Source organism: Staurois parvus, unplaced genomic scaffold (assembly GCF_062004578.1).
Source record: "Staurois parvus isolate SC_StPar_1 unplaced genomic scaffold, SC_StPar_1.0 ptg002822l, whole genome shotgun sequence".
Classification (NCBI taxonomy): Eukaryota; Metazoa; Chordata; class Amphibia; order Anura; family Ranidae; genus Staurois; species Staurois parvus.
Window position 1 is genome coordinate 96942 of NW_028320618.1, and position 12970 is coordinate 109911.

At 46.5% G+C, this 12970-nt stretch overlaps 1 protein-coding gene across 1 annotated transcript in view; it reads left to right on the top strand.

Moving 5' to 3' along the window:
• LOC149429078 (cullin-9-like) overlaps nucleotides 1-12970 on the top strand; it is a 77239-nt gene that overhangs the window by 38201 nt on the left and 26068 nt on the right. The window contains exons 7-10 of the mRNA XM_089666757.1: nucleotides 4037-4406; nucleotides 9558-9738; nucleotides 9895-10102; nucleotides 10188-10378. Coding sequence (XP_089522883.1) covers nucleotides 4037-4406; nucleotides 9558-9738; nucleotides 9895-10102; nucleotides 10188-10378 — 950 coding nt within the window. The remainder of the gene's footprint in view (nucleotides 1-4036; nucleotides 4407-9557; nucleotides 9739-9894; nucleotides 10103-10187; nucleotides 10379-12970) is intronic.

Genomic DNA, 12970 nt, shown 5'->3' on the forward strand with positions numbered 1-12970 from the left:
TAAAACATCAAAGTTACTCCCAAGCACAAAACATCCCCCTCAAAAAAACAAAATTGAGGCCTCCCCCACATATATGCACGTACAAATGTAAAAGCACACGCTGGGGCGCCTACGCATGAAAATATTGTTTGCAATGCACGTTACATATCGCTGCACACGCCAGAATGAGAGCAATAGTTCATGCATGTGATCTCCTCCGTAACGTAGTCCCCTATTGGTGCCCTATGTGATAGCAATAAAATCATAAGTTAAAAAAAAAAAAATATAATATCTATATCTATATATATCTATATATATCTATATATATCTATATATATATATCTATATATATATATATATATATCTATATATATATATATATATATATATATATATACAGTCATGGCCGAAATTGTTGGCACCCTTGATATTTTTCCTGAAAATCAAGTATTTCACACAAAAAAGGTATTGCATTAACACATGTTTTGCTATACACATGTTTATTCCCTTTGTATGTATTGGAACAAATATAAAACAGAGGCAGAAAAGCAAATATGACATAATGTCACACAAAACCCCAAAAATGGGCTGGACAAAAGTATTGGCACCCTTAACTTAATATTTGGTTGCACACCCTTTGGAAAACATAACTGAAATCAGTCGCTTCCTATAACCATCAATAAGCTTCTGACACCTCTCACCCGGAATTTTGGACCACTCTTCCTTTGCAAACAGCTCCAGGTCTCTCTTATTGGAAGGACACCTTTTCCCAACAGCAATTTTAAGATCTCTCCACAGGTGTTCAATGGGATTTAGATCTGGGCTCATTGCTGGCCACTTCAGAACTCTCCAGCGCTTCTTTGCCATCCATTTCTGAGTGCTTTTTGACGTATGTTTGGGGTCATTGTCCTGCTGGAAGACCCAGGATCTTGGACGCAAACCCAGCTTTCTGACACTGGGCCCTACAGTGCGACCCAAAATCCTTTGGTAATCCTCAGATTTCATGATGCCTTGCACACAGTCAAGGCACCCAGTGCCAGAGGCAGCAAAACAACCCCAAAACATCATTGAACCTCCACCATATTTTACCGTAGGTACTGTGTTTTGTTCTTTGTAGGCCTCATTCCGTTTTCGGTAAACAGTAGAATGATGTGCTTTACCGAAAAGCTCTATCTTGGTCTCATCTGTCCACAAGACGTTTTCCCAGAAGGCTTTTGGCTTACTCAAGTACATTTTGGCAAACTGTAGTCTTGCTTTTTTATGTCTCTGTGTCAGCAGTGGGGTCCTCCTGGGTCTCCTGCCATAGCGTTTCATTTCATTTAAATGTCGACGGATAGTTCGCGCTGACACTGATGCTCCCTGAGCCTGCAGGACAGCTTGAATGTCTTTGGAACATGTTTGGGGCTGCTTATCCACCATCCGGACTATTCTGCGTTGCAATCTTTCATCAATTTTCCTCATCCGTCCACGACCAGGGAGATTAGCTACAGTGCCATGGGTTGCAAACTTCTTGATAATGTTGCGCACTGTGGACAAAGGCAAATCTAGTTCTCTGGAGATGGACTTGTAACCTTGAGATTGTTGATATTTTGCCACAATTTTGGTTCTCAGGTCCTCAGACAGTTCTCGTCTCCTCTTTCTGTTGTCCATGCTTAGTGTGGCACAGACAGACACACAATGCAAAGGTTAAGTGAACGTCTCTCCTTTTTATCTGCTTTCAGGTGTGATTTCTATATTGCCCACACCTGTTACTTGCCCCAGGTGAGTTTACAGGAGCATCACATGCTTGTAACATTCTTATTTATCCGCAGTTGTGAAAGGGTGCCAATACTTTTGTCCAGCCCATTTTTGGAGGTTTGTGTGACATTATGTCGAATTTGCTTTCTTTCCTCCCTTTTTTTGTTTTGTCCCAATACACACAAAGGGAATAAACATGTGTATAGCAAAACATGTGTTAATGCAATACGTTTCGTGAGAAATACATGATTTCCTGGAGAAATATCAAGGGTGCCAACAATTTCGGCCATGACTGTATATATATATATATATATATATATACACACACACACATACATATACATGAAAGTAGAAAAAATACAAAAAAAAATTGAAGCCTCCCCACCCCCCCATACATTTTGGTTCGGTTTTCGGCCACATGCATTCTGAATTTTCGGTATCGGTTTCGGCACCAGAATTTTCATTTTGGTTTACCACTACTTGCAATGCCTTTTGTCTAATGAAGTCACAAACCACAATGAAATTTGAGGTCCAAATTACGCTGATCTCTGGCTTTGAATTGACACTGAAGTGTCGCAATTTCAAAGCGGCGCAGTGCAGCTTTTATATTGCTCTACTTCCGCTCGATTGCAAAGCCACAGATCAGTGCTTCAAAATCCAGCTACTTCAGTGTGATTTCAAATCCAGAGATCATTGCGATTTGGACTTCCAATTCCGTTGCCGCTTGCAGCTTTATTTAACAGAAGTCAATGCAAGTTGCAATGAAATCACACAATTGGGGTGCGACTTGGTGTGCAATTTTGAACTGTCAAATTGCTCTGGTGTGGTGTGAACTGTAAAAATAAATAAATGCATCCAAGGGCAAAATAGGTTTTGGTAATTGATATCAGCAGTACTTGAGAAAAAGCATCGATATGCTTACTTTGTTATAAAAAACTGGTACCAGTGCATCCCTAAAGCAAGGACTCTTTGGGGGGAAATTTATTAAAAATTGTGCACTCAGCTGTGCATGGCCAATCGGCTTTTAACTTCAGTTCATTTAGTTAAGTGTTACTAAACCCAGGATTCTGGGCCTCCTCGGACCCTGCATTCACTATATCTGGTCTCCCCGGACCCTGCATTCACTATATCTGCTCTCCCCGGACCCTGCATTCACTATATCTGGTCTCCCCGGACCCTGCATTCACTATATCTGCTCTCCCCGGACCCGCATTCACTATATCTGCTCTCCCCGGACCCTGCATTCACTATATCTGCTCTCCCCGGACCCTGCATTCACTATATCTGCTCTCCCCGGACCCTGCATTCACTATATCTGCTCTCCCCGGACCCTGCATTCACTATATCTGCTCTCCCCGGACCCTGCATTCACTATATCTGCTCTCCCCGGACCCTGCATTCACTATATCTGCTCTCCCCGGACCCTGCATTCACTATATCTGCTCTCCCCGGACCCTGCATTCACTATATCTGCTCTCCCCGGACCCTGCATTCACTATATCTGCTCTCCCCGGACCCTGCATTCACTATATCCGCTCTCCCCGGACCCTGCATTCACTATATCCGCTCTCCCCGGACCCTGCATTCACTATATCCGCTCTCCCCGGACCCTGCATTCACTATATCTGGTCTCCCACAGTACACAAAACATGGAAATGCAATTATTTTAGTAAATATAAACTGCTCAATAAATTTTCTCATCAGCAGTATATAGCAGTCTTGTGACTTCTATAAGTGTCCAGCAGAGCACTGGTTAAAGCTTGTAGGAAGAGATTTAATTTTCCCCTATGAGGCTGCAGAAGCCCTGACCCTCTGCCTGGACAGTGCTGATTGGCCTTCTACTGATCACATTCACTGCCCACCAAAATGAGCATGTGCAGCTGGTCTCCAAGCCTCTGTTCTATCAGGAGTTATATTGGGGACAGTAGAAGAAGTGGAGGATCAGAGAAGACAGGATCAAACAGCCTTTTTAAACAGTGCAGAGGATTAACCCCTTAGGTTCCACAGTGAGTATAACATGCATGCTGTACTGCATCTACAGACTGATTGTACTGTTGGGGGTTTGGTAACACTTTAAGTTTTGACAATACATCCTGGAAGCTGATTGTTTTCTGTGCAGGACCGCACCAGATTTTGCACTCTCCAGTTTTAGCAAATCCCTCCCATTTGTGTCCTCATTTCTGTCAGTCTTGGGTAGAGCAGTCCGTAGACTTCTTAATAAGGCAGGTCCTCCTCTCTATCAGTTTTTGGTTCTCTCTGTATATTGGGGTCTAGCATGGGTCTCTCTGACTCCTCTCTCTTCTCTTCCCCCCCCCCCCAGCTGCATGGCGCAGATGAAGCATCCTTTATAAAGGCCTCCGTTTCAGTAGATCTTGCCCAGAAGATTATGGAATTTCTCCGGGAACATTTCCACGGCTCTAACCTAAAAGACTTGCAGAGTTCTCATGTCTATCTAAAATATCTACACCGTCCCAGCACAGTAGCCAGGCTGACATCCTGTTCCAGTTCCTCCGCACAGGATAACTCCGTGTCTGGTGTCGCGGTTTCCAAAAAAACAAAGAGTGACGAAACTAAAAAAGCTAACAAGGCTGAAGCTGGTCCTTCAGAGCCCACGGACCTCCAGGTCCTCCGCAGACTTCTCTCTCTGGAAGGAATTCCGCTCAGCCTTACAGCTGAGGATAAGAGCAAAGGTGAGGAGATGATGGGAACGGGGGTCATTCAAAGGGGGGCGGGGGCAGAGAACTGGGGCAGCCAATGAAACACAGAGATGACAGAGGTGGGTGCAGTTAGGATCTGTACTCCCAGACACTATGCTACGTTATTTAGTAATGCTGTATAATAAAGTAATGTCTGCTTTAAGATAAATATTTTTGTAATGACATACTGTGCATATATGTCCTTGTTTAACCCCAACTACTCCTGAAACGGCCCCCTTCCCCTCCTAACAACTGTGCTTACTAACCTGTGTAAGAAAGATGTACAGTTGTGTTCAAAATAATAGCAGTCAGACATCACTAACCGGATCAATCACTGTTTTTGGTGGAAATGATATTTCTACATGGCAAATAATTTCCTAGCAGGTGTAGTAGAGTCATAGAAATCCAACAGACCCAACAGTCATGACATGCATGCTGCTGATTCTGTGTCATTGAATCACTCATTGAAAGGGGCGTGTTCAAAATAATAGCAGTGTGGAGTTCTATTAGTGACGTCATTCATTCTTTGAAAAACAGGTGGCAATGATTGCCCTTATTTAAGGAAGGAAGGCAGCAAATGTTGTACACGCCGGTTACAGTGCATTTCTCTCTGAAATTCTGAGGAAAATGGGTCGTTCCAGACATTGTTCAGAAGAACAGCGTACCTTGATTAAAAAGCTGATTGGAGAGGGGAAAACATATAAAGAAGTGCAGAAAATGATCGGCTGCTCAGCTAAAATGATGGCAAATGCTTTAAAATGGCAACCAAAACCTGAAAGACGTGGAAGAAAGCGAAAAACTACCATTCAAATGGATAGAAAAATAGCCAAAATGGCGCGGACTCAGCCAACAATCAGCTCCACAAAGATGAAAGAAGGTGTGACGTTCCCTGTGAGGACTGTTACAATTAGAAGACGCCGATGTGAAGCCAAGCTATCTGCAAGAAGTCCCCGCAAAGTCCCACTGTTGGGAAAAAGACGTGCTGAAGAGGTTACAATCTGCCAAAGAGCACATTGACTGGCCTAAAGAGAAATGGCGCAACATTTTGTGGACTGATGGAAGTAAGATTGTTCTTTTTGGGTCTAGTGGGCGGAGACAGTTTGTCAGACGACCCCCAAACACTGAATTCAAGCCACAGTACACTGTGAAGACAGTGAAGCATGGTGGTGCAAGCATCATGATATGGGGATGTTTCTCATACTACGGTGTGGGGCCTATTTATCGCATACCAGGGATCATGGATCAGTTTGAATACATCAGAATACTTGAAGAGGTCATGCTGCCTTATGCTGAAGAGGAAATGCCCTTGAAATGGGTGTTCCAACAAGACAACGACCCCAAACACACCAGTAAACGTGCAACATCTTGGTTCCAGACCAACAAGATTGAGTGGCCAGCCCAATCCCCGGATCTTAATCCAATAGAAAACTTGTGGGGTGACATCAAAAATGCCGTTTCTGAGGCAAAACCAAGAAATAGAGAAGAACTGTGGAATGTGGTCCAATCATCCTGGGCTGGAATACCTGATCACAGGGGCCAGAAGTTGGGGGACTCCATGCAACACAGATGTACAGCAGTTCTCAGAAACAGTGCGACTACAACCAAATATTCATGAAGTCATTCAAAGGAAAGCAAATTCTTCAAACATTTCTCAGTTTATATAGTGAATGTTTGAGTTTGTATAGAAGAATAAAAACACTGCGATTTTTTTGAACGTCTAATATTCAATTTTCTTCCATTTTTTTAGAGGAACAACACAAATTTGATGTATTTTTCTTCATGTTGTGATTTGGAATAGAATGTGTCGTGTTCCCAATGCATTTGTGTGGATGGAAATAAAAGCTATTAGAAGGATTTTCAGCTTTATTCATTTTTTTCAACATACTGCTATTATTTTGAACACAATTGTATATATTTACCTATTTTCAAGCCAGCTCCGGTCTGGTCACATGATTTCCCCTTTGTCAGCCAGCAGTGGCTGCCAGTGAGAGGATAGAGCGATCCAATAATGGCTGGTGGAGCCTGGAGCAGTGATGTCACCCGTAGGCTTCAAAGGCCAATCTGTTGTCAGCGTTTCCTCCTCTGTCCTGCGGCAGCACTAATGCAAAGAACACCACAAAGGGGCACCACCATCTAATTGTAGATATAATGGTAAACAAAGGGTTAAAATCAATATTGCATTAAGTTTATTAGAGTGAAACTCTTGCCATACTGCTCAGGGAACACATCCTGGAACCGTCAGTATCAGTAGAGTTCAGCAGGCAAGCGGCTGGTCAATGCAGAGTTAAGCTGGGAAGCTGCTAGTAAGAGCCTGCATTCACTATATCCGCTCTCCCCGGACCCTGCATTTACTATATCCGCTCTCCCCGGACCCTGCATTCACTATATCCGCTCTCCCCGGACCCTGCATTCACTATATCCGCTCTCCCCGGACCCTGCATTCACTATATCCGCTCTCCCCGGACCCTGCATTCACTATATCCGCTCTCCCCGGACCCTGCATTCACTATATCCGCTCTCCCCGGACCCCGCATTCACTATATCCGCTCTCCCCGGACCCTGCATTCACTATATCCGCTCTCCCCGGACCCTGCATTCACTATATCCGCTCTCCCCGGACCCTGCATTCACTATATCCGCTCTCCCCGGACCCTGCATTCACTATATCCGCTCTCCCCGGACCCTGCATTTACTATATCCGCTCTCCCCGGGCCCCGCATTTACTATATCCGCTCTCCCCGGACCCCGCATTTACTATATCCGCTCTCCCCGGACCCTGCATTTACTATATCCGCTCTCCCCGGGCCCTGCATTTACTATATCCGCTCTCCCCGGACCCCGCATTTACTATATCCGCTCTCACCGGACCCTGCAATCACTATATCCGCTCTCCCCGGACCCTGCATTCACTATATCCGCTCTCCCCGGACCCTGCATTCACTATATCCGCTCTCCCCGGACCCTGCATTCACTATATCCGGTCTCCCTGGACCCTGCATTCACTATATCCGGTCTCCCCGGACCCTGCATTCACTATATCCGGTCTCCCCGGACCCTGCATTCACTATATCCGCTCTCCCCGGACCCAGCATTCACTATATCCGCTCTCCCCGGACCCCGCATTCACTATATCCGCTCTCCCCGGACCCCGCATTCACTATATCCGCTCTCCCCGGACCCCGCATTCACTATATCCGCTCTCCCCGGACCCTGCATTCACTATATCCGCTCTCCCCGGACCCTGCATTTACTATATCCGCTCTCCCCGGACCCTGCATTTACTATATCCGCTCTCCCCGGACCCTGCATTTACTATATCCGCTCTCCCCGGACCCTGCATTTACTATATCCGCTCTCCCCGGACCCTGCATTTACTATATCCGCTCTCCCCGGACCCTGCATTTACTATATTCGCTCTCCCCGGACCCTGCATTTACTATATTCGCTCTCCCCGGACCCTGCATTCACTATATCCGCTCTCCCCGGACCCTGCATTTACTATATCCGCTCTCCCCGGACCCCGCATTTACTATATCCGCTCTCACCGGACCCTGCATTCACTATATCCGCTCTCCCCGGACCCTGCAATCACTATATCCAGTCTCCCCGGACCCCGCATTTACTATATCCGCTCTCCCCGGACCCTGCATTCACTATATCCGGTCTCCCCGGACCCTGCATTCACTATATCCGGTCTCCCCGGACCCAGCATTCACTATATTCGCTCTCCCCGGACCCTGCATTTACTTTATCCGCTCTGCCCGGACCCTGCATTCACTATATCCGCTCTACCCAGACCCTGAATTCACTAACCATCAGTAAATTATTACTCCAGTGTGCAGGTGGTCTCTCAGGACCCTGCATTCACTATATCTGGCATCCCACAGTATACAGAACATGGAAATGCAATTATTTTAGTAAACATAAACTGGAAAATACCTTTTCTCATCAGCAGTATAGAGCAGTCTTGTGACTTCTGTCAGTGTCCAGCAGAGCACTGGTTAAAGCTTGTAGGAGTTTTCATTCTCCTCTGACTGTTCTCTGAGGCTACATGACCTCTGACCCTCCGTCTGGACAGCGCTGATTGTCCCTGTGCTGATCACGTGTGTTGATCACATGCACCTTCCCAAAGAAGAAAAACTCTAGCAATACACACTAACCTGAGCATGTGCAGAGTGACTCCCAGAGCTCTCTACTATCCGCAGACGGATTGGGACAGTAGAAGGGGAGGATCAGAGAAGTCAGGATCAAACAGCCTTTCTACACAATGCAGAGGATTAGCTTTTTAGGTTCCACATTGAGTATAACAAGCATGCTTTACTGCATCTACAGACTGATTGTACTGTTGTGGACTTTAAAGACTTCCTGTGTCCCTCAATGGACTCCAAGAAAAGGATATTTTAGAGCAAGGGTACTAAATACAAATTCATGGAGGTCCATTCAGTAAAATTTTCTTCCAGCCGAGGTCCACATATCACAGCCCCCCTCCCCTTGTATCACAATCCTGTTCTTACATCAGTATCCTCAGTCCCTGTGCATATCACAATCCCCCCTTTATATCACAGTTTGCCCTTTGCTGTGGGGGGATGTTGGGGGTGATGTGAAGGGGGGAAGGAGAACACTGTGGTGTCCCCTGCCTCCTTTTTCATGTCCCCACCACAGCCATGTCCTCTACCCCTTTAAATGGTAGTATTGTGTATATACAGTTTGTCCGTGTCCTCTGACGGTCACATGCACTGCCTACCAAAATGAGCATGTGCAGCTGGTCTCCAAGCCTCTGTTCTATCAGGAGTTATATTGGGGACATTAGAAGAAGGGGAGGATCAGAGACAACAGGATCAAACAGCCTTTTTACACAATGCGGAGGATTAACCCCTTAGGTCCCACAGTGAGTAGAACAAGCATGCTTTACTGCATCTACAGACTGTCTTCTACCCCTTTAAATGTAGTGTTGTGTATATACAGTTTGTCCATGTCCTCTGATGGTCCTTTTAGAGGGTATAATATCCTATTTTTCTGTGGTAAGCAGATAAGAAAGCAGAATCAATAACAGATAAACCGATTATTGTAGTTAGATTCGTCCATCTATGCCTCTACAGAGTGATTTTTGGAGACCTTGCTCAAATATCATTCATTCTCTTCTAGGAATTGGAACCTTCTGGGGCTCTTCACCCAGAGTTTGTCTGGAGTTGTTGACCGAGATGCTGGACAAGGTGAAACGGAGTGTTTGTGCGCCTGGGGCCCTGGGCTTCATTGTTCAGATCATGGAGCAACAGCTTGGTGAGGAAGCTCATGGTATCAAGATGGAGGGGCGGACATCATGCAGGTACTTACTAGAAGACCATATCTGGTCTAACGTATGGAACGCCTCTCACTTTTTCTCCAACACACGAGATCGGAAGGCGAAAGCAGATTACACTTTGTATGCCTTTTTGGTTTTTTTGGGTTTTTTTCTGTCGCTAATAAATATTGTGATATTTAGGGACAAGATTGTAAAGCTGCTGGTGGAACTTCTGACATCGCATCCCAAGGACAAGGTGTTGGTGTTGATGTGTCTGCAGTTGACGTACCTGGTCATGTGCAAGTATGACTGGCGTGTCCTCTTTGCAACAGAGGGAGGGGTGAGAGCTGTGCTGGGGTGTATGCAGGAACATAACTCCTCTGCTGCCATCCAGCATATAGGGCTTGTGGTAAGTGAAGCACTAATAGTCCGACCTACACATATCAATAGTGTCTGCTGTCTCCTCCATCTGATAACATCATTACTCCTGGCAGGTCCTGAAGGTGCTGACTGGTGTGGACGGTTCTGATCCTCCAGGATCTTCCAAATGTAACAATCTAAATCCAGGGGATGCTCAGGTGATAAAAGAGATCTTCTCCAGTATTGGATCTGCAGCCAGTGGCACCTCCAGCAGCCTCTTGAGGGCCATCCCTGGTGCCATTGCCAAGATGATAAGTGCGGAGGGGTGAGGATGAGACTTAATATATGTCAAATATTGTGTTGTAACTACGTCTGGACCGCAAAATACATATATGTATGTCGGCGGTTTGGAAGCTTATCCCGGGCCGATTCAGCCGGCTTACCATAGAGCTGATCAGGGACCGGAACGTCCCCGATTATCTCTATGGTATCCGAAATTGTTTTTAGTTTACCAGCCAATTGTCTAAGGGAAGAGGACCTGTCACTGCCTATTTCTATCGCATGGGATGTATACATTCCTTGTAATAACAATAAAAGTGATGAAAAGATATAAAGGGGCAGATTAAAAAAATAAAATTCCAAAAAAATTTTAAAGTGCCCCTATCCCCCCCCCCCCCCCATCCCATGCTCATGCGCAAATGCCAACACATATGCAGGTCACACACACATATATGTAAACAGTGTTTACATCACACACGTGAGGCATCTTTGTGAATGTGTATAGTTTTTGTAACTCTAAACTGTAAAGGCTTTTCAAGCGCTGCCTCTGGAGATTAAGTACTGTAGTTTGTCACCATTTCACGAGCGTATGCATTTTTAAAGCATGACATGTTGGTTATCTGTTTACTTGGTGTAACATCACCTTATGTATTATACCAAACAATTGGGTATTTTTTGTGATTTTGTGCATTAAAATTCATTAACGTGTATTTTATAAAAAAAAAAAGTGTTTGAAAAACTGCTGTGCAAATACCATGTGACATAAATTGCCACACCCACCATTTTATTCTCTAGGGCCCCTGCTTAAGAAAATATATAATGTTTGGGGAGTTCTAAGTAATTTTCTAGCTAAAAATACTGATTTTTAAATGTAAAAAAGGTGTCAGAATTGGCCTTGTCTTAAAGTGGGTAATTCTGTACATTTGGGCTGATGGCTTTCATTTAGTATGACCCTTCCTCTGTCCTGTGTGCGGCACTGGTCTCATTGTGACCCTTCCTCTGTCCTGTGTGCGGCACTGGTCTCATTGTGACCCTTCCTCTGTCCTGTGTGCGGCACTGGTCTCAGTGTGACCCTTCCTCTGTCCTGTGTGCGGCACTGGTCTCATTGTGACCCTTCCTCTGTCCTGTGTGTGGCACTGGTCTCATTGTGACCCTTCCTCTGTACTGTGTGCGGCACTGGTCTCATTGTGACCCTTCCTCTGTCCTGTGTGTGGCACTGGTCTCATTGTGACCCTTCCTCTGTCCTGTGTGTGGCACTGGTCTCATTGTGACCCTTCCTCTGTCCTGTGTGTGGCACTGGTCTCATTGTGACCCTTCCTCTGTCCTGTGTGCGGCACTGGTCTCATTGTGACCCTTCCTCTGTCCTGTGTGCGGCACTGGTCTCAGTGTTACCCTTCCTCGGTCCTGTGTGCGGCACTGGTCTCAGTATGACCTTTCCTCTGTCCGGTGTGCGTCACTGGTCTCATTGTGACCCTTCCTCTGTCCTGTGTGCGGCACTGGTCTCATTGTGACTTTTCTTCTGTCCTGTGTGCGGCACTGATCTCAGTGTGATCCTCCCTCTGTCCTGTGTGCGGCACTGGTATCAGTGTGACCCTTCCTCTGTCCTGTGTGTGGCACTGGTCTCATTGTGACCCTTCCTCTGTACTGTGTGCGGCACTGGTCTCATTGTGACCCTTCCTCTGTCCTGTGTGCGGCACTGATCTCAATGTGATCCTTCCTCTGTCCTGTGTGCGGCACTGATCTCAGTGTGATCCTCCCTCTGTCCTGTGTGCGGCATTGGTATCAGTGTGACCCTTCCTCTGTCCTGTGTGTGGCACTGGTCTCATTGTGACCCTTCCTCTGTACTGTGTGCGGCACTGGTCTCATTGTGACCCTTCCTCTGTCCTGTGTGCGGCACTGATCTCAATGTGATCCTTCCTCTGTCCTGTGTGCGGCACTGGTCTCATTGTGACCCTTCCTCTGTCCTGTGTGCGGCACTGGTCTCATTGTGACCCTTCCTCTGTCCTGTGTGTGGCACTGGTCTCATTGTGACCCTTCCTCTGTCCTGTGTGTGGCACTGGTCTCATTGTGACCCTTCCTCTGTCCTGTGTGTGGCACTGGTCTCATTGTGACCCTTCCTCTGTCCTGTGTGCGGCACTGGTCTCAGTGTGATCCTTCCTCTGTCCTGTGTGCGGCACTGGTCTCATTGTGACCCTTCCTCTGTCCTGTGTTGGGCACTGGTCTCAGTATGACCCTTCCTCTGTCCTGTGTGCGGCACTGGTCTCAGTATGACCCTTCCTCTGTCCTGTGTGCGGTACTGGTCTCAGTGTGACCCTTCCTCTGTCCTGTGTGCGGCACTGGTCTCAGTGTGACCCTTCCTCTGTGCGGCACTGGTCTCATTGTGACCCTTCCTCTGTCCTGTGTGCGGCACTGGTCTCAGTATGACCCTTCCTCTGTCCTGTGTGCGGCACTGGTCTCAGTATGACCTTTCCTCTGTCCTCTGTGCGGCACTGATCTCATTGTGACCCTTCCTCTGTCCTGTGTGCGGCACTGGTCTTAGTATGACCCTTCCTCTGTCCTGTGTGCGGCACTGGTCTCAGTGTGACCCTTCCTCTGTGCGGCACTGGTCTCAGTGTGACCCTTCCTCTGTCCTGTGTGC